This window comes from Dysidea avara, chromosome 8, assembly GCF_963678975.1.
Source record: "Dysidea avara chromosome 8, odDysAvar1.4, whole genome shotgun sequence".
NCBI lineage: Eukaryota > Metazoa > Porifera > Demospongiae > Dictyoceratida > Dysideidae > Dysidea > Dysidea avara.
The window spans coordinates 19,362,583-19,382,832 of NC_089279.1; the positions used below are offsets into that span (position 1 = coordinate 19,362,583).

At 38.7% G+C, this 20,250-nt stretch overlaps 2 protein-coding genes and 1 long non-coding RNA gene across 4 annotated transcripts; 1 reads left to right on the top strand and 2 right to left on the bottom strand.

Annotated features, from left to right (window-relative positions):
• Positions 1-2,640: 2,640 nt before the first annotated feature.
• On the top strand, positions 2,641-2,981 carry LOC136264445 (uncharacterized). Its single transcript, XR_010705112.1, has 3 exons — positions 2,641-2,732; positions 2,780-2,869; positions 2,924-2,981. It is a non-coding gene; the product is annotated as an uncharacterized lncRNA (long non-coding RNA).
• Positions 2,982-5,890: 2,909 nt separating this feature from the next.
• On the bottom strand, positions 5,891-9,970 carry LOC136264603 (uncharacterized). Of its 2 annotated transcripts, none has more exons than XM_066059376.1 (4): positions 9,739-9,970; positions 8,857-9,138; positions 8,647-8,802; positions 5,891-6,755 (listed from the first exon to the last, which is right to left on the bottom strand). In XM_066059376.1, the coding sequence occupies exons 1-4, from the start codon at positions 9,953-9,955 to the stop codon at positions 6,082-6,084; spliced, it is 1,329 nt and encodes a 442-aa protein (XP_065915448.1). In that variant the 5' UTR covers positions 9,956-9,970; the 3' UTR covers positions 5,891-6,081. The 2 variants fall into 2 exon arrangements, with proteins under 2 accessions (XP_065915448.1, XP_065915449.1); XM_066059377.1 differs by lacking the exon at positions 5,891-6,755 and adding an exon at positions 8,143-8,349.
• On the bottom strand, positions 9,957-13,673 carry LOC136264837 (zinc finger SWIM domain-containing protein 3-like). Its single transcript, XM_066059598.1, has 4 exons — positions 13,392-13,673; positions 12,014-12,122; positions 11,156-11,393; positions 9,957-11,110 (listed from the first exon to the last, which is right to left on the bottom strand). The coding sequence occupies exons 1-4, from the start codon at positions 13,649-13,651 to the stop codon at positions 9,957-9,959; spliced, it is 1,761 nt and encodes a 586-aa protein (XP_065915670.1). The 5' UTR covers positions 13,652-13,673.
• Positions 13,674-20,250: the final 6,577 nt, after the last annotated feature.

A 20,250-nucleotide genomic window follows, 5' to 3' on the forward strand; every position in this document is an offset into this window, starting at 1 on the left:
GGTGTCTGCCCTATTGCAGTTGGTGAAATTCTTCATCGCCTTGCCAGTCGTCTGTGCTGTCAGTTTGCTCGTCCCTTTCTCTCTGACTTTTTCCTACCTTATGGTCAAGTGGGTGTTGGTATCCCAGGTGGTCTTGAGGCAGCTATCCATGCTGTCCGTCATTCTCTTTCCCAATTTGGCAATGATGAATCTCTAGCTCTACTCAAAGTAGACATGAAGAATGCATTTAATGAATGTAATCGCTCAGCTTTTCTTGATGGTGTGTGTAAAGAGTTTCCAGAGATTTTCCCCTGGGTGTATTGGTGCTACAGTCAACCTGCTGAGCTGAGGTTTGGCCACAGGCGTATTCTTGCTTCCACAGGTGTCCAACAAGGAGATCCTCTTGGTCCCTTACTTTTTTCTTTGGTGTTGGTGCAATTTCTTCGTTCCATCTCTTTTAGTGAAACATGTCTTCTTAACCTGTGGTATTTAGATGATGGTACATTTATAAGTACTAGATCTTGTCTTCGCGCATTACTTTCACATTTTACTGAGTCGGGTCCCAGTTTTGGTCTTTACATCAATCTATCCAAGTGTGAACTATACTGGCCTTCTGGTGACAGTTCTTTTCCTAACTTTCATCCTGCCATCAAGCGTATCAACCCCAAGAACAGTGGTTTGGAGCTTCTTGGATCTCCTATTTGGGGACTTCCACAGTTTTTCGATGCCTTTTTATCTGTTCAATTTGATAAAATAGTTGCAATTCAGGATAAATTGGTTGACCTCGAGGACCGTCAAGTAGAGTTGCATCTGCTTAGGAGCTGTCTTAGCGTTTGCAAGGTCACTCACCCTTTACGTTGTGTGCCATCTTCCTCTTTGGGTTCCTTTCCCTCACATTTTGACCTTAGGTTGAGAGAATGCCTTAGTAGAATCTTGTGTTGTGGAATTTCTGATAGTAGTTGGACACAAGCCACCTTGCCATTTAGGTTAGGAGGCTTGGGCCTACATGAATCTGAGCGTTCTGCTGCTCCTGCATTTGTGGGGTCCTGTAATTCTTCCCGTAATTCTTCCCGTATTTTAGTGTCGCGTTTAGTGGAAACTTTTGATGTTTTTATGCCATTTCCCGGGGAGGATTGTTCCCTCGATTTCTTCAAAGGTATGTCTGTTTCTGTGTTGCAAAACTCCTCTCAAACTGACCTTCAAGCCATTTTAGATGATTCACTTTTTAAACAGCTTGTAAGCAGTTCCACCATTTGTGATCAAGCACGTCTGCGTGCTTTATCACATTCTTCTGGCAGTGGTTGGCTTAAAGCACTTCCACAGCCTGCTTTGGGTCTAGCTATTCCTCCTCACGATTTTACTATAGCTTTACGTTTGTGGCTTGGCATTCCTTTGTTTCCTTCTTTACCACTCTGTACTTGTCTATCTGTCATTGACCAGTTTGGTGATCATCTGCTGGGGTGCTCTCATGGTCCCTTGAGGATCCAGCGTCATAATGCTTTAGTGTCTGTTGTACACCATGCCTTGCTCCAAGATCACCCTGGTGTTCTTAGAGAGCAAGGCATTCCATCTGACCGATCTCGTCCTGGCGACATATACCACCCTGACTTTCATCTTGGTCGACCTGCCTATTTTGATCTCTCCGTCAGGAGTACCACTCAGTCTGCTGTCATATCTTCTGCTTCTTCTCAGGCTGGGGTGGCCGCTGCTGTTGGTGAGATAGCTAAGGACAACCAATACCAGGACATTGTAAATGATAATGGAGGAGATTTTATCCCTCTTGTATGTGAGACCTTTGGCGTTTGGTCACCATATGCCCTATCAATTTTAGGATCCATAGCTGACAGAACAACTGTTAGAAACGGTTTACCTAGAAAGTTTGCTAGGCGCCAACTTCTCCAGCAACCGTCTGTGACTTTGTGGAGGTACAATGCAAAAATGATACTCCGCCAGTATTCGCTTACTGCTGAGGACGAATTTCCTGACTTTGACATTGGTTAAGTTAAGTACGTATAGGTAGTAATAAGTATATAGTTAGGTAATAAGTAGTAGTATGTTGTAGTTTTCAGTATGTACGTGCTTTTACATTAACGTTTTCTTTCTTCCTGTCAAAAAAAAAAAAAAAGACTGAGAGGAAAAGGGCAGTATTAGTGCGAGCTAGTTGTGACGGCTACGGCGAGTAGTGGCCGGTCTTTCAGCCCGCTCACTATGGTGCAAGCTACATGATGGTACCCTACAACACTGCAACCGTAGTTTTCTAGCGTGAAGGCGAAGAAACTGGGAATTTATCGACGTGTAAGAACATGCGTCTCCGAAGTTCCGTCACTATGCAGAGCCGTCTAGGCAGTAAAATGATGTCTTGCTATAAATTATCTCAGTGGTAAGCTAGTTTAATTGTATCATTGGCATATTCCGGTGTGACTAGTATCTATATTATACTGTAGGTTACCAAGTCACTAGAACAACAATATTTTTTCATACAGAAGGATAGCTACAATACAATACACATCATAGTAGGCGGTTACATCTTGGCGCCACTTCCAAGTTGGCTCTTGCTCTGCTTTATCCTGTAAGGAGATAATGTTTAGTTGACATAAGTGAGCATTTAAATGATTATTAGTATGGATGCCTCAATGTCACTGAGAATATCCATAAAGTTGAGAGCATTAACACTGTATACATAAGGTTGTAAACAAGATAATGCAAGCAATCATCCAATCAGTTGACCTCAACAATGAAATGATGAACTCCAGGTAGTGACTAATACTGTTTTATATATGATTACAACTGCATATTATAGGTTACCTAATACAGCATGCAGTGGGGAATTCAAAACCGAAATAGCATTGACGATAACTGTATGTGACATATTTTCAATGGATAAACATAGGTAACAAACGATATAGTGGTGGAGCATTCCTTAATGTGTTGTTTTCTACGATAGCTGGGAATCAAGTTCTGTACAACAATCAAGAGTTAAATACAACAGCTTGGAGCAAGAGTCATGTCCATTTACAAGATTATGTTCAGCTACTAATAAATGTTTTCATATTCATTGATATCGAATTATAAGTGGCCAGCTATAGGATGCATGTGTAAAGCTAATGATGGTCTTACAAGACATGCAAGAAACTGAAGTGCATTAAACTTTCTTGCAAGAATAGTTTTGTAAAATCTTGCAAGAAAAGGTATGCCAGAAAATTTATGACAGAAAATTTCACAAGATCTTGCAGGATTATGCAGAATTCTTGCAAGAAAAGGTCCTTTTTATTGCAAGAATCAGAATCCTGCAGGATTTACAGAATCTTGAAAGACTTGCAAGAATCTTGCAAGACTTACATGCACAGATTCTGCAGGGTCTTGCAAGATGGTTGTTTGTAACTAATTTCTTTTGCCTTGATGTTCATGTCTCCTCCAATCTGCTCTCTAAGTCTATTAATACTGATATAGTCTTTATTTCACTCCACTAAAAGGATCAAACCAACTGTTAAGTTGTTTGCTCATTCTTGCAGTTGACATAACTTTTTCACCCACTTTAGGGACGGATTCAGGAGCTGGCAAGGGGAGAGGTACAAACAGGCGGAGGTTGGGGAGAGCCAGATTCTCTTGTTAGTTGCTACATTTTGAAGCAGCAAATAATTACCTCTTAGTAATATCTCACTGCTGATTTTTGTCATTTTGGCCTTTGCAGATGGTTGTGAAGTCTTAAAAGCTGTATAAAAGGTTCTGGATGTCTTAAACAATGAACAATAGCAGCATGATAGTTATTTTTAGAGGTGCTTAGTATGCACGAGGTGTTCAGTGACAATTTCACAGCTAGTTTGACCTTGGTTCCTGGGTGAATTTGCAATAAATGCTAGTAAAATGTGCATATTTTCATGAGATTTATAAAGTGATCTTGGCCTGACCAAAGTCAGTATTTTAATCATGAGTATGGCTAGTGGTACCTCCACAAGGTGAAGGAAGGGGGGGGCATTTGCCCCAAATGCCCCATCCTGGATCCGCCATTGTGTTTCCACCTTTGCAATATACCGTAATTTGCTTTATTTTCGTGCAAAAATTTTTCGTGATAAATTTTTTTGTTGTAAAATTATTTTCGTATGATTTATGTGAATGACTGTTCTATTAGAGTAGTTGAATCTTTTATAAAAATTTTCGTGCAAGAAATTTTCGTACATACGAAAATTATTTACAATGAAAAAAAGCAAATTACGGTATACCTGTTCTCATACGTCATAGGCGGAAAAGGGATGGGGGGGAGGGGGCTAACGCCCCCCTCGGTCTGCTGAGGGGGGAGAATGATACCACACCCATAGATATATATATACTACGCACTAGTATATAATATCTATGCCACACAGAAGTTATCCTTCTTGGAGTGGGGCTGAAAACCGCCGGATAAAGATCGAGATACTCCGGCTAATAGAGTAGTCACTCTAATCAATAAAGCAGTCACAGTATTAGAGCAGTGTGTAGCGAGCTATGTAAGGATTTTTATGTAGTTTATCAGCTATGAATGCGTAGCTGGTGAGGTGGGCAGCTATTGTCAGCTGGTTGCAAACTTTTTTTTTGTCTCACCATGCCAAACCAGAGACTGATAGACTAAGTTTGGGTCATCCCAGCTCCCCCCGGGCCCCCTCCATATCAACTACTTCTTCCGCCCCTACCTGTTCTATACCATGTTATGCGTATTTTGTACATTTACGTAGTTGCTATTCGTCCAGTCCCGGAGCAACAGTTATTCTTCCGGCACTCATCACGTGATCTGTTGGGGTATTAATTACACTGAATTACGTGGCCCTCGAGGATCATGTGTGCTATTAACTCCGAGATGGACTTATTGTAGATTATCGTTTATTCATGAGCGTAAGAATGGGGTTTAAGGAAATCTACCATCAAGAACCCGGCCCCTACATCACGCGTGATATGATTTGGCCGGCAGCACTGTAATAGCTGAAGCAGTACTGCAAAGCAATTTGTAGCTCCCTAAACTTGTATTCGTCTCCAAAGAAGGATCTGCAGACGAAACATGGGCCCCCTTCATTCATTTTCTTGGAAGATTGAGATACTCTAATAGAACAGTCAAGGGATATTTTTTAATTCCGGCCATAATGGCACTCCCCTCCAAGAGCTTTTCACATTCAGATGTGATTTATTGAATGATAAATGGACTTACATGAAATTTAGGTTGAATATTAGGGTAGATTCTGGCTATATAAGCTACTGCAACTGGGCTGCTAGGGGTGAACCTCAGCTGCTGCATGGACCATGCAAAGATGCTACAGTTACTACCCTTCATGTAGTTATGTAATTAGCTGACCATGCACATTCTGGCTACAGTATGATTTTGATTGCAGTGAAACTCATCCAGGATACATGTATATTTTATTCATAATAAGGTGCCTGAATCCCAAAGCTAGTTCAAATTACTATTGTAGAAAAATCCTAAAACCTTCGTTACAAAAACATGTTCCAAAGATGTTTGTTATGTTTGTTGAGTCACTAACGAATACCACTAGCACATGTACAAATAGAGCAAAACCACACAGAGGATGTAGTATCATCAAAAGTAACGCAAGAACGATGAAATGGCTTGGAACACTTAGAACACCTGATCATGGGATCTCCACCATCAGGTAAACGACACAAACAAAAAACATTTACTCTCCGCAGTATTGCCTTGCCTGGAACCTTCATTATATCTTCCTGTGGAAATTTATCGATTGCTCTATTCTTTAGACATTGTAAAAAATGATTGCGAAATTCAGTTTGCTTGTATACTATTTTGGCAGGATCAATTCCACTGCACAGTGAATAGGCAAATGCCAAAGAAAAAAGACCGCAACAAGAGCCACCATCCTGCTGTTGAACATCTTGAAATGTCAAGAAGAAATATGAGTGTGATGTCCTAATCATGGAAGCTATCGCTCTTTTCGTGTCCAAGGAAACATCTCCACTACGATTGCTATCATAAACCATGACTTGCTTTTCTTTGCAATCCTTATTTGTCACCAACACCCAGTGAGATTCATAACAATGTAATACCTGTATGAACTCTCCATCTTCTTGCTCAAAAGTGTTTGTTTGCATTTTCCCAACATCTCAAAAACCACCAAATTGAGGGAATTTCTTTTTAAGCAAATCCTGTCCAGCATTAACTAATCGTCTATTAAGCCAACCATTGGGATTTTTAAGAATATCAAAATCAGAATACAATACCCTTGACCCTGAGGTGACATTAAATGCTTCTTCTTTGTCACTTTGAGAACCTTCATCTGAACTAACTGTGATACAGCTGTCTGTTGCAACAGCTGGTGATCTATTCAATTTGGATTTCTTGTTGTCTTGCTTTGAGAAACGTTTATGTATTGACACTCCACCTCTGCTGCATTGGTGTTCTGCATGCACAGAACTTCTACACAGATAGCAAAACCACTCCTTCTGTTTTGGGACTGCTTTTAATCCAGCACAACGCAAGTGTGCCCATTGTAAACATCCATCGCAGCAAATGGACAGTGATCCTTCCTCTTCCTCCAAATCACATTCGCACACAAGGCAATAATACTTCATACTTCTTTTTGATTCAATGGCTTGTAATACCTTGCTCCATGAAAGATCGGTGAAGTACTTTCTAATTCTAGATATGTTAATATTCTCATCAATACATGTGCTTGGTAACATCATGGGTCTAAATTCAATCTCATCTTCACTTAAGGGTAAGCCTTCGTTCATGGCCTTGACAACAGAAGACTTGGAGACAAACCATTCCAGCATTGCTAAACAAAGGAAAATGAAAGTACATGCATCCATGTTTAGCAATTTAGAATACACAAATTTAGAATACACAGATCATGTTTCCATGAAAAATTTCAAGCAGAAATATAGGTATATACACTGAAAGCATACAGTAACAATAAATTATGTAACTGCATGCATGCATTTGACAAAACCCAGCTTCCACGTACAAAGCTTTGTTAGTATTGTGGTATGCAAGTAAAAGAATTTACACCATTTATAAGCTGTGGGTGTATAAGTTTTTTACAGACTGTTTTTCAAGAGGCATTGATATCACAGGTGTGGTGGACTTGGGAGGGCTTTATATAGGGGCAAATGAAGTGTCAAAGATGATTGTACTACTGAGGTCCACGATGATTGTACTACTGAGGTCCACGTTTGACTCTCTACGGACTCTCCTTGTACTTCCAAATGATAAAGGACAAGACTGACAAGTCACACATAACACTGTTCCAGCAGAGCCATGGCCATTGAATGACACCAAGCAACTACTTGTGGCTTCTACAGGGTCTGATGAAAAAACCAGACTCGTCACAACTCAGACAAGGACACAGTGGGAAATGATAGTCTAGTAGATTAGCTATCCTAAAAACGTCAGTTTGATTTTGTGCGCATGGAAATCAGGTTATCTTAAAAAGTTCAATTACGTAATAAACAAATTTCAGGGATTTTATTACTCAGCTATACTTTGGGTGGAATTATAATTTGTTGAACTCTGCCCCCTGAATATTTAGAAGAAAGAAGTCTGTATGTTTTAAGTCACATCTCACATGTCTCATAAACCATAGAATAAATACGAATAACTCACAAATGCTTGAATTTTAACACAAGGAGTGTACACGTGTTTAGAGAAAATTGTATTGTACTTGTATTGTATTAATGCTTTACAGTGACCAGCACTGAAGGTCTGCAGCAACATGTGCTGCAGCCTTAGGATTACCTAACCTAATTTCAAGGACTTAGACTTAGTGACTTATAGCTGAAAAGGTGTAACAGAAAAGGGGCCAAAGTAAGGAAAAAAATCCCTCCTACCCCAGGAATCGAACTGCAGGTCACCCAATGTCTAGTCGGGGCCACACTCAGTCTCCTCCAGGAGGGATGGATTTTCTTCCTTAATCCTAAAGTAAATGTGTGCCTTATGTTGTGTACAGTGGTGAAGAACTCACAATACACCTGTATATGTACCAAACAAACTGTAATATAACAGAAGGCATGCATGTGGAAAATTAACTTGTAATATTACATCATTAATAGTACTCAATCATTAACCAACTTGCTTTAACCATTATTGGCTGAAAAAAAAAATTTTATAAGACATCAGTCACAAAGTTTATTTTGAGTGAGCAAAGTGAGACTTCAAAGTGAGACATCTTCTCCTTTAATACATGCCAGCATGCTATATTTGATCACAACTCCTAACATAAATTACGTATAAAGTGTTGGATGTTAAATCAAAACAGATATCCAGTGGCTTCATTATCCTTGACATACTATGGATTTTTCAATATCTGGGTGGAGACTGATGAGTTTACTTCAAATATCAACACGTACTCTCCATCAACTTCACTCTGCCACCTGTATAATTTGACTATAACTGACAAACCTGGCATTGACACACAAAGCTTTGAGTATATGCTTAATTACATGCTTTGGGTAATTGCTTTATGCTGGTAGTAAAATAACACGTGGTAGAGATGGCAGTGGGTGTTCTATAGCACTAAAATAAATTAAAAGGCAAAAACCAAGAAGACAAATTTAGATTTTCTTTGTACTCATTCACTCAAACATAAAAAAGGATTTAATACGTGCTGGTCATTTCCATTATGTTGAGTTGTTGGGGAACCTACATTAACATTTTACATAACATTATACCTCTCTCTTGATCTCTAGGATGCATCTTAAGGAATGCAACAGGCTTGTTAAATGCTTTCTTCTTCTTTGGTAAGCCAACAACCGTCAAATCTCCACCTTTCGGTCTTCCCCTTTTCTTCATGGCACTAGGTAGCTGTACGGTAGATATGTCTATGGCTATGAAAAAAGTAGTATGCATGCACTGATGAATTAAATAAGGTATGCATGTACCTCCAGAACAATCGAGAGACTCAACAACAGTAGTAGCATCAGATGGATCTGTTTGAATATGCTGTTTCATAGTAACACTTTGAGACACTTCTGGATAGTCATGAAGGGAAATCTCATAACTTTGTTCGTTTGTAGAATCTTGTCTTGCAGCACTTCTTTCATTTTCTTCTGCAATGGATATATCATCAGGTGTGTCGTCATGGTCACTGTCGTGGTGTTCATTCGCACCATGATCCTCCACATTAGCTATCTCATCTAAAGCATCAACAGTGCTCAAATCATCTAAAATATCACACAAATTATAAGTTCAATGTACATAATATTGACTTTTTGAGTATGAAAATTAGAAGTAATTAATCAGGTAGCACCTAGCATAGAGTAATTAATAAAATTGTTAGAAATGGGTTGAGGGTTATAATTGCCTTAAAGATGTTTCTGTGTTAATTATCCATAAACAATTCTGCAAAATGTTCTAATAGATGAGCCTCGAACATCCACGATCCCTAAATACAGTACAGTAAATTTTATGAGTGATCATGTGAGTAATTACACGTGACTTGGTGGCAATTTCAAAAGTGTTAATATAGAATTAGTACACCAAAGCTCAAATTGAAAAATATTCACTCTAACAGAGTATTCATCACAATGAATATTCAAGTTCTCATCTTTAATTATTAGGTTACTAATCAATCACAAACAGAGCTTTATGGGGGTGCCACCAGCTCTAAAATTAGTGAGACATTTTTTTCCTACAACAGTATATACCTTCACGGTATTCTACAACTTGAGCACGATTGTACTGTAGACATACAAAATTTCAAGGTGTATAATTATCAGTGTCTTAGCCAGGTAACTAACTTCCACAAAATTTTTATAACTAACCATCATTAGCTATACTTTCTACTCCATCACAACATTCCACTGACACATGATCCCCTTGTTCCCAAATTTTTGCAATCTCTTCTAAACAAGCAAGCCTTGAGTTGAAGTCCTTCATGGATACTTCCGATGCCAACGTAGCCAATCTCTGAGTAATCCTATTCGCTTTCCTAGACTTCTCATGCTGAGAAAGCACTGCACGCTTTGGCTGTGTAACCATGCTAACAGGGATAGAATCTCCATCCGTAAACACTCTGATCCTGTAAAATAAGCTGGCTTGATCTGTAGTACTCTAGTGTCCAACGCTCCGCACACAATGCAGGCTGGAACAGTGGCAAATTAGACTTTTGGCAAACGGCTAATATATGCTTACACGGCAGCTGCATTGCTTTTCTAAAAGAACAATTACAATCTTCTGAAGATGCAGAAATGTGAATTTTGCTTGATGATTCACACTCGTATGTATCACCTTCCTCTGGTTTCAACGTAACCTTACTAACCAAATCAATCTGCTTTACTATGTAAGAGAGGGCAAAGGGAGTGACCACCTGCATGTACTGACTCTTGACAGAACCTTTAGGAAATGGCTGGGAAGGAGTCTTCTGAAATAGTGTAATGGCTCTGTGGTCTCGTTCTACATGAAGACTTGACAGAACCTTCAACAATTCACGGCAAAACTGAGGGAGACGTGCAAACTTTGACATAACAGACTTCAACTTCTGGTTAATGCTCTCCACACGATTGTTGGTATGGTTTTGAAACATAAAGTTCTCATCTTTTAAGCCACACACCCACTCATCTCTTATTTCATGCCAATTGTCATTGAAATAATCCAGCACTATTTTGAGCTTAGTTTGTTTTAATTCTTCGTAAGCACTAAAATAGGCTTCTTCGTTAGTAGCATATGACATTCTTTGCAAGATGTCTAGCACATGTGACCTCTCTGCTGCTGTAATGCCCATTTTGTTACTGGTGATCTCTCTCCGAAAGGTCCTTAAAACATGATACAAGCATATCAACAATTTAGCACCGGGGAACTCTTGCAGAAGCACATTTCTTTCCGTAAAATCTTTGTCGGACATGATGGTTAGTGTTCTTACCCAATCTTTATTGTGGTTCTTGAATATCAATGCCATTGCTGTAATGGTAACTGCATCTTCATTTGCAACCAACCACAGTGATACAATCTGACTTTCTCCATTTCCATCTTCAACTAGTAAAACATATAAGGGCATTCTGAGTTCATTCAGTTTGTGTGTTGCATCGATGAACAACATCTCTGGGAATCGCTTATAGTTTTCAACCATATAAGCATCTTGAAAATAAATTCCAGATAACACGTTATCATCATTTACCGTGACTTCAACTATTGCACCTACAAAAAGTTAATAAGTTATTTTAAATCAATACTATTACCAACCTGGGGACTTCTTTAATTCCTGTATAGCGTCTTCTAAGGCTTTGCTTTTGTCTGTTGCTGCTTGCGCACGAGTGGCTAAATTATGTATATCCTTCAGTATCACCACATTTCCACTCTTCGCCGACATATGTTGTTGCACTAGTTTCTTATCCGCTTTTAATTCTACTACCATGGTGGTAGCCTCATCTTGTAAAGTAACATCTAGTCGCCTCTGCTGGGGATAATGTCCAAATAACACCTAAAGCATGAAACAAGATGATCACAGTAAAAATGCAATCTAGAGCTTTCTCATACAAACTGCAGCGTCAAAACACTATCCATCAGCATTGTAAGTGGGTTGAGTCATTCAGATTATCTGGGACATTCGGGTCATATTTTGCTTGGGTCAAGTGGGTCTCTCATGCTTCATAGAATACATGAATGAAATCACATGCAATGACAAATTAGGAGCCACCCACCACCTTACGATTCAAGAATGCATTTTGTTATTCTTGGGGATATGTACAGCCACACCCACTTATTGAAAAATGTGCTGCTCTACAGGTATATGCATGGAACTACCCCCACTTATCGTGTTGTTGTTTGTACATAACTATAGTGTGCCATCAAGTTTGTTGTAAGTTATGCTAACATGGAGCCACACCCAGTTATTCGAGTACTAATCTAGTTATGTTTTGGTTGTTATGAATGATATTCTGAATAATGTATGGAATAAATGCATCATAATCCTGGGAAGATGGGAAATTTAACTTCAGATTTTGCTTAGGATCTACTACTCTTCCAAATTAATCTGGTCATACCCGGATCACTATATACCCTTTTGCAAATACGATAACAAGCCAAAGTAAAATGACTGACCTTGCTAAGTTTATGATTATGGTTGGAGTTGATTGAAGTCACTACCAGGTGCCTTCCATCCTGTGATGCCCGTATCTTGATCTCAGCTGGGCAATCCTTTTTAATAGTGCTAAAACAAAAATGCATTTAAATAATAAATAAGGCACCATAAAGTTGTCATCCTCTTTGCAACATTACAAGTGGACAGATTGAGTTATATTTTTGTAGTCTAGTTGGATATCTCACATGACTCAGAATGCAAAATTCTTGTCTGTTCTATATAGCTAGTTACAAACTTTAAAGATGCCAAGAGGCTGCACTGAGACACCATTTCGGTAAACTTTCTGTGATGAGGTGGGAAATAGCAATGTGAATGGGAATGAGAGACTAACAATTAACTTTGTCTAACTAATTTTGCAATTAAATTTCTTGCCTTACGATAAAACATATTTATTTACTGTATAGTCCAAATTAGGGCTGAGACAAATGGTTCAAAACTTCGAACCTTTGTTCGGTTTCACAACATTCGACTACTGCTTTAACCTTCCAAAGCTTTGTTACCATGGATACTAGCATGTTAAACTACGTAGTTCCTTGAGTATAAAACTTTAGTGGGCAACTTGTATTACATGTTGGTATAATTATAGAGTTTAAAAGTGGTTCTGCTAGAGCTGTAACAAAGTGAGAGCTTGTACTACAGTATACAAACTAATAACCATCAATTGTGTTCATTAATTGCTGACACTACATCTTCGAAGCTTCGGTAGCATTTCTAAAAGAAGCTTCGGAGAGTGCATTTGGACATTTATTTCAGCCCTAGTCCAAATCAAGATAGATATCTATGGAAGAAGGATAACAGCACTTGACTATTAAAAGATTTTCAATCACTCTTCAAATTTTATGTGCTTACACAAATTCCACAAACGATCTGCATTATTGTACCTTGCAAGTACAAATCAAATAAACCTGAATTCGCTTTAAGAACTCTAAAGTAGAGTTCACTACTCAAGACTAGCTACTTTTTCTTCCTTCTGCAAATAAATTCTAAAGGAGGCAACCACTTGACATTTTTGAAGTCACTAGTGGGATAAATTTTAAGTTCAAATTAGATCAAACCCCCACTATTCTCCCATGTATGCCTAGGAGGGGGGATAGGTGTATAAACACTGATGTGGACAGAAAGAAATAAAGGTGGCCTGTAATTTACAGCATTTTTCACTCAGATGCAAACTAATTTGCCCAGCAGAAACTAGTTATTCTATCATGATTATGTCATACACAATACAGCTGTGTGTCTCTTTCTCTCACTCTCACTCACACGCAAACTATGATAGCTACTTGCAGTAGCAAAAATGATGTGCACAGTGAATAGCCACCGAGAGCCATGATGGCAACTTACAGTTGGTTAGGGCGCTCTCCTTTGCTTTCACTTTTGTACTTCTTTCCTCCTTCAACACAACAATAGGTGATTTCAGAATAGACCAAGCTGGGGTTAAAGGTTCTATTGGGTGCTCTCTGCTTGGCTGCTTTAATCGTTCTGCTGTCTCTAGTAGAAAACTGAACAAAATGCCGCTTCTGATAATTTTTTATCTCCTGTTCTAAGGCTGAAAATGACCCAAATTGACTTCCTACTTGTATATCGGAGCTTGTGTTGGTCATCACCTGCCTGGGAAATCCTTGACAGCCACCACGCGGTAAATCTCGCGGTAAATCTCGCGGTAAACAATAGATCACGTGAGTAAATTATAGATCACGTGATGAGTGTCGGAAGAATTTTATTATTATTAGCACTTTACAGTGACCAGCACTGAAGGTCTGACAGCAACATGTGCTGCAGCCTTAGGATTACCTAACCTAATTTCAGGGACTTAGACCTAATGACTTCACTTACTGACTGAAAAGGTGTAACAGAAAAGGGGCCAAAGTAAGGGAAAAAAATCCCTCCAACCCCAGGATTCGAACTGCAGGTCACCCAATGTCTAGTCGGGGCCACACTCAGTCTTCCTCCAGGAGGGATGGATTTTCTTCCTTCAACCTAAAGTATTTATTATTAGCACTTTACAGTGACCAGCACTGAAGGTCTGACAGCAACATGTGCTGCAGCCTTAGGATTACCTAACCTAATTTCAGGAATAACTGTTGCTCCGGGACCGGACGAATAGCAACTACGAACTTCGTACTACCAACTTAACCAAAGTCTGGAGACAGTTCGTCCTCAGCAGTTAGCGAATATACTGGCGGAGTAGCTACTATCTTCGCATTGTACTTCCACAAAGTTACAGATAGTTGCTGAAGAAGTTGGCGCCTATACCAAACTATAATTGCTATAGCTATATATAGCTATTACTGTACACGGTTTCAGTCATGTCTCTTTGACGTGCAGAGACGTAGCCAGAACCGGGGCTACTTGGGTCCCAGGCCCGGGCGAATTTTTTTTTGGACGCACTTCTGACTTACAAAATTTTTCATGTTTTGTGAAATTACCGTTTTTCTTTGTTTTACGGAAAGCAACATTGTTTGCGGAGAAGGAAAAGGTCACACTGAAACTATTCGCCCCTCTGTAAATGTGTTGGTCGTCTTCAAAGATGTTGTGAACAACGGACGAGATAAACATTTCTTCCCTGCCGCCCGCCTGTCATCTCACAACACTGGCGTCACTCGCTGAAAACCGCTAGGCTATGGGTAAACACCTCGACTGTGACAGGCTCTCCTTCTGTGTACACCCTCCAGTGCCTAACTGGTAAAGTAGATAATAACAGCAACAACAACTTCGAGTGAAGGTCAAGGTGAAGGCATGAAAGGATAGAAGGACACTTGTAAGAAGGTGTCACAAGTAATAACAACAGTTGGGAACTGAATGTGTGGTATGTGACTATTGAGAGCTGTGATGGTAGACTCTGGGTATCTAAATGTTTATGTTATCTTTACAGCGACCAGAACTGAAGGTCTGCGTGCATGTCATTAATTTTGCAATATGTAGCTACTCAGTGGATTTGAAAATATTGTTACTTGTTTTTTTTGCTATAGCATCTGTGGAGCTCCACTACAGTGAAACCTTTTGTTATTGGACACATCTGTTATCCAGTAGTCTAACACTGTACTGCCTGTTCCATCAGTCATCAAGGAACCAGGGGCGGATCCAGACTTTATAAAAGGGGGGTTCCACTCTGAAATTGTAACTTCAGCATAGCTGTAAGTCAAAGACCAAAAAAAAGAAGGTTATTACCTGCTGACAATAGCTACCCCTCACCATAGACCAACTATATTTCCTTATTTATAACTCCACATGTAGCCTGCTACACTGCTTTCCTTAAGAATACTGTGACTGCTCTATTAGAGTATCTCGATCTTGACTGCTCTATTAGAGTATCTCGATCTTGACTGCTCTATTAGAGTATCTCGGTCTTGACTGCTCTATTAGAGTATCTCGAGTAAGAGAGTTCCATGGACCCCTTTGAACCCCCCCTGGATCCGCCCCTGATGTACCCAGGTTCAGAATACAAGAAACAAGGTTACGCCCAGAGGATTTAGTGTGGGACCTTAGGCCACTCCAAATAAATTCTCTGTTTCCTGTATCTAGTTACTGTCAGCTCTAACTGTTCCATATTCTTACATTATTTTCCCGTTATTCTTGCATACTGACAGACACAGTAAAAGCCATATTGAAACAGTGTCAGCAGCGCTATCAAGTCAGCACAAATTTCACGTTTGTGCTATTTTTGCAACTTAAAAAGGAAGAAACAAGCTTATGCATGCTTTTATGGTTGTACTAGGCAAACAATGGCTTGAAAAGCTGCCAATCGCCCACATGTAAATATGCTTGAGTCCAGGATGGGAAACAGAGAATTTATTTAGAGTGGCCTTAGCTATATACTTGCATAAGCTAGTGGTGAATATGTAGCAGTTGGTATAATGGTGAGTAGTGGTGGCAATATTGTGGTAATTCAGTGGCAGCCGGTCCCGACCACTGTGGGAACATCCCCGAATCATTTAACACTTTACCTTGATAGTCAAACAACCTTGATTATAATTTTAGTTCAGATTTAGCCTTAATAAAATATACAATCTTTTGAGCATCAGGTTATAGAGGTTTCACTGTACTTGTGTTGGCATTTATTACACTTGTTCACAAAATTGATGCAACAGCTATTCAAATTTGACCACTACTCAGTATAAAACAATGTTTTTTTAATATTATGACACTGCTCAAATTCAGCCTTTGTTAAAGGTGTGGTGGTGTTTAGCTACATAAAATGGTACTTGTATTATTCATGAAGTATATAATTATACTTAAGGCTTGGGACCTAATTAACATGGATGTTATATCATGGGGTGATCTTTCAACAAGGTCTTAAAATACACATGAGCTATGTTTGGGACCTACTTGAGTTGGTCACTTTAAATGAGATAATCTTATTAATGAGCTTGTCGAGTATACCTTAGCTATGTTTGGGACCTAGCTACTCAATGTGGTCACTGTAATGAGGTAGTCTTATTAATGAGGTCATGCAGTACATCTTTAACTAGGGACATACTTGACATCGTCACTATAATGAGGTGGTCTCAATGAGGTTGTCAAGTACACCTTAACTATGTTTGTTACTTAGCATGAGTATTACTATATTAAAAATTATAAGTTATCACTGTGTATGTATGTACTTGTCATGTTCACATACTGATTTGGTTTCCACGAACACAAAATTAAACTCATCTTTTGAATTGCTGGCTAAATAGACCACCACATTGGGACTGGAGAGTCTGGTTTCTATAGTTTTGGCACTTCTATAACCATGGCTTTGTTGGAAATGATGTTTAGTGAGCTGGAAAACCATGAAGGGCCAGTCGCATATACACAAGAAGCCAGTACAATACTTAACGCATTACTGTAGATGCATACATGAGATAACTTGAGTGTGTGTATGAGGTCTGCAAAATAGTGTACTAGGAAAAGTAAATGCTATCACATGTTTTAAAAAGCTGCTAAGAGTATACTACATTATATAATGTTGTACATAATAATCATTGACTCGTAGAATATTCTTAACGTCGATGTAGTAATTAATATATGTGACTAGATTTGTTAGCTCACGTACATACGTACATGCTTGTGAAATTCTAAGGTATCACATTAAAGTGTTCAAAAATGACAAAGCTGTGTCCATCTATACCTTCAAATCAATCAGGCTGCTTGAAGACATCTTACGTTTAACAGCCTTGTACAAAGGCAGCTGAATGTATTGTTCAAGTGAAGCAAGGGAAATTATGTATGGATGTAGCAATCAAGTTACAGGGTAGTATACCAGAATTGCAGGTTGTGCCAACTGGTCAGATTTGGTAGATCCAATCAGATATTGCAAATCAATATATGTGACCAGATTTGTGAAAAGGAGTCTTCCACACACCTCCAATTTACCAAATTTGACGATTAATAACTTAAGATTGGAAAAAGATATTGACTTGAAATTTGGTCAGTAATGAGTACTGACATAGCTTAATGGTTGGAGGTTTATATGTTAACTGAACACTAAGTTATGGTCTCCCAAGTTTAGAGAATCGGATGTGTGCGGAAGACCCCTTTTGCAAATCTTGTCACATTTGGGCAAGAATTTTTTTTTTTTAATCTATAAAAGTAGTGTGGGTCAGTAAGACCTCAAATAAGTATCAACTAATTGGTAGATGTGCAGCATGACCTCAATATCCAACCAAACCTTACAATGATGTTCATCTTATCTTCAAATGTGTAGCTGAACTCAATGTGTATGCACACGTCTCCAATGGTTGGCTGACAGTTGATTACATTTTTTGGTCTCATCGTTACCCTCACATGTTTGATTATTGGGTGGAAAGAGATGGACGTGGTGGTTCTTCCTTTGTTGGTGAAATAGCCAGTACAATGATTTGACTTATTCTTGCCAATTATATTGATAGTCCATATAAATTATCAAACCAAGGCCTTCAACAATAATTACATGTGGTCTAAAGTATAACTGTGTGATTTAAATCTAAATTTTGAGTAGTAAAGTTAAGTAGTTAGGATAGAGCTGGGTGGTATGAGATTTATCAAGGTCAGTACGGTATTATAGAAAATATCACGATACAAATACATACCACGGTATGGACTGTATTTTAAAAGTTTAATGAATAAAGTAAATTTTGTTTTGGAAAGGGTGATAGAAGGTTGGTGAAACATGCTAAAATGACTTTAATGCAACTAGAAGGTAATCTTTTACATTGGCAAAGTATCTTCACATTGGTAATGGCAAGAAATAGCAGGATGATGCTATGAATCAGTTGTCATCTAACTCTAGATGGTATTTTCTAAATTCATCCGGTACGGTAATGGTATCATTAAAATACCTTCTCCTACGATACGTACCGGTATATCGCCCAGCTCTAAGTTAGGAGTAAATGTTACTTTTCTTCAACATAAATAACAATCTTGTTCCATGGTCTGGTCGATGGCTGACTTGTTTTGGGTAGAAAGCCAAAACAGTTATAATTTCATGACCACGGTCAGCCTAAGCAAATTACATTCCGAGGCAATATGCTACCTTTGAATGCCCATTATGTGACCACATTGTGAAATAGGTCTTCCAAATTTGATGATTCATAACTGCAGACTGGATAGCTATAGATAGCTATTGGCATGATGTTTGGTAACAGGTTAGTATTAACATTGATCATGGATACTGCAATAAGTCTGTGGATCAAGTCACTACCTGGTCTGCTGGTCTGGGATTTATTCCTGGTCATTCCTATTATTACTAGCTAATTTGGTCATTCCAATAATTATTCAAAAGCGGATGAGATCCACTAAACCTGGACAAAATGTAACCCAAATGATGAAGGCACTTACAATGTTGGTAAGAATAACAGCATCAGTAACATGAATTCACAAAGCAGTATTCAAGGGTGCAGTGCAATTGTAGAACAAAAACAAAATTCTTCTAAGAGCCAAAGATGTGGCACAACACAATATTTAAAACTCTTACAGAGTGGATCCCATTTGTATTTTGCAGACGTTGAATGAAGCTAGTAAGGCCACTCCAAATAAATTCTCTGTTTCTCTTAGCAGGTGGTCCATATATTTCTATTATGAAATTGGCAGCTTCTCAAGTTATTATTTCCATATACGTACAGCCATAGCAAACAATGTAATAACATTTTCAGCTTGTACCTTCATCATTTACATTGCAAGAATAACACAAACATGAACAGTGATAACATTCTGACATGTGAGCTGGCAAACCTTGCAAAACCAATTTTATTAAGCCTGTACAGTATGCAGAAAATAATGGAAGAATACGGAACAATGGAACATCTTAAATAAAGAGATGCGGGTGGTGGATGGAAAACAGAATTTATTTGGAATGTCTTAAAACAAGTGCTAGCCTTTTCATACTGTAAGCATGAAAAGGCTAGCAAACTGCAAACTTTATTTAATCACAGAATACTACGGTACATACTGTAATGAAAATGATGTTAACTTTACACAGAACAAACAAACTACTGTGGTACAACCTGGATACATACATAATGACATTTAATTCAAATACAAGATAGCTATAGGTAGTTTCACTCTCAGAGTGTATACAGCAAACAAGGATATTACAGTCACATACTATACATTCAGTTCCCAACTTGTGACAACTTCTTACAAGTGTCCTTCTACCCTTTCATGCCTCCACCTTAGCCTTCACTCGATCGAAGTTTTCAGCGATGAGTCACTCCAGTATTGTGAGATAACAGGCGGGTGGCAGGGAAGATATGTCCATCCAGGTAGGTCTCATCCGTTGTTCACAACATCTTTGAAGACGACCAACACACTTAATACACAGGGGCTAATAGTTTCAGTGTGACCTTTTCCTTCTCCGCAAACAGTAGCATGTGCAGTATCAGTTGATGATTTTAAGAAATTGATTGACCAATATTCATCTAACACTATGTATAAATGTATGTAATTAGTCTACTTGTACTTTTTTTACCTGTTGATCACGTGTAACAGGCTGTTTAGCCTTATAAATTACCTGTAATAAATAATAATAATGTTGCTTTCCGTAAAACAAAGAAAAACGGTAAGTTCACAAAACATGAAAAATTTTCTAAGTCAGAAGTGTGTCCAAAAAAAATTCGCGTGGTCCGGGGGGACCAGTTATGTAAACACAAGTGGTCCGGCCGGACCATTTGTGACAGCATAAATGGTCTGCCCAGACCATTGGTGCGTTGACAGGTCGCACGACACACTACCGTGTGTTTTG

Bases quoted from the DNA above. Each gene is read 5' to 3' on its own strand.
- LOC136264837 (XM_066059598.1), bottom strand. From the start codon at position 13,651: ATGACCAACACAAGCTCCGATATACAAGTAGGAAGTCAATTTGGGTCA. The intron at 12,123-13,391 runs GTAAGTTGCCAT...TTTTTGTTTTAG, and splicing joins GGAGAGCGCCCTAACCAACT to CACTATTAAAAAGGATTGCC. The intron at 11,111-11,155 runs GTTGGTAATAGT...AACTTTTTGTAG, and splicing joins GGAATTAAAGAAGTCCCCAG to GTGCAATAGTTGAAGTCACG.
- LOC136264603 (XM_066059376.1), bottom strand. From the start codon at position 9,955: ATGGTTACACAGCCAAAGCGTGCAGTGCTTTCTCAGCATGAGAAGTCT. The intron at 8,803-8,856 runs GTACATGCATAC...CTTTTTTCATAG, and splicing joins GTCTCTCGATTGTTCTGGAG to CCATAGACATATCTACCGTA. The intron at 6,756-8,646 runs GTATAATGTTAT...TCCTTTGTTTAG, and splicing joins TCCTAGAGATCAAGAGAGAG to CAATGCTGGAATGGTTTGTC.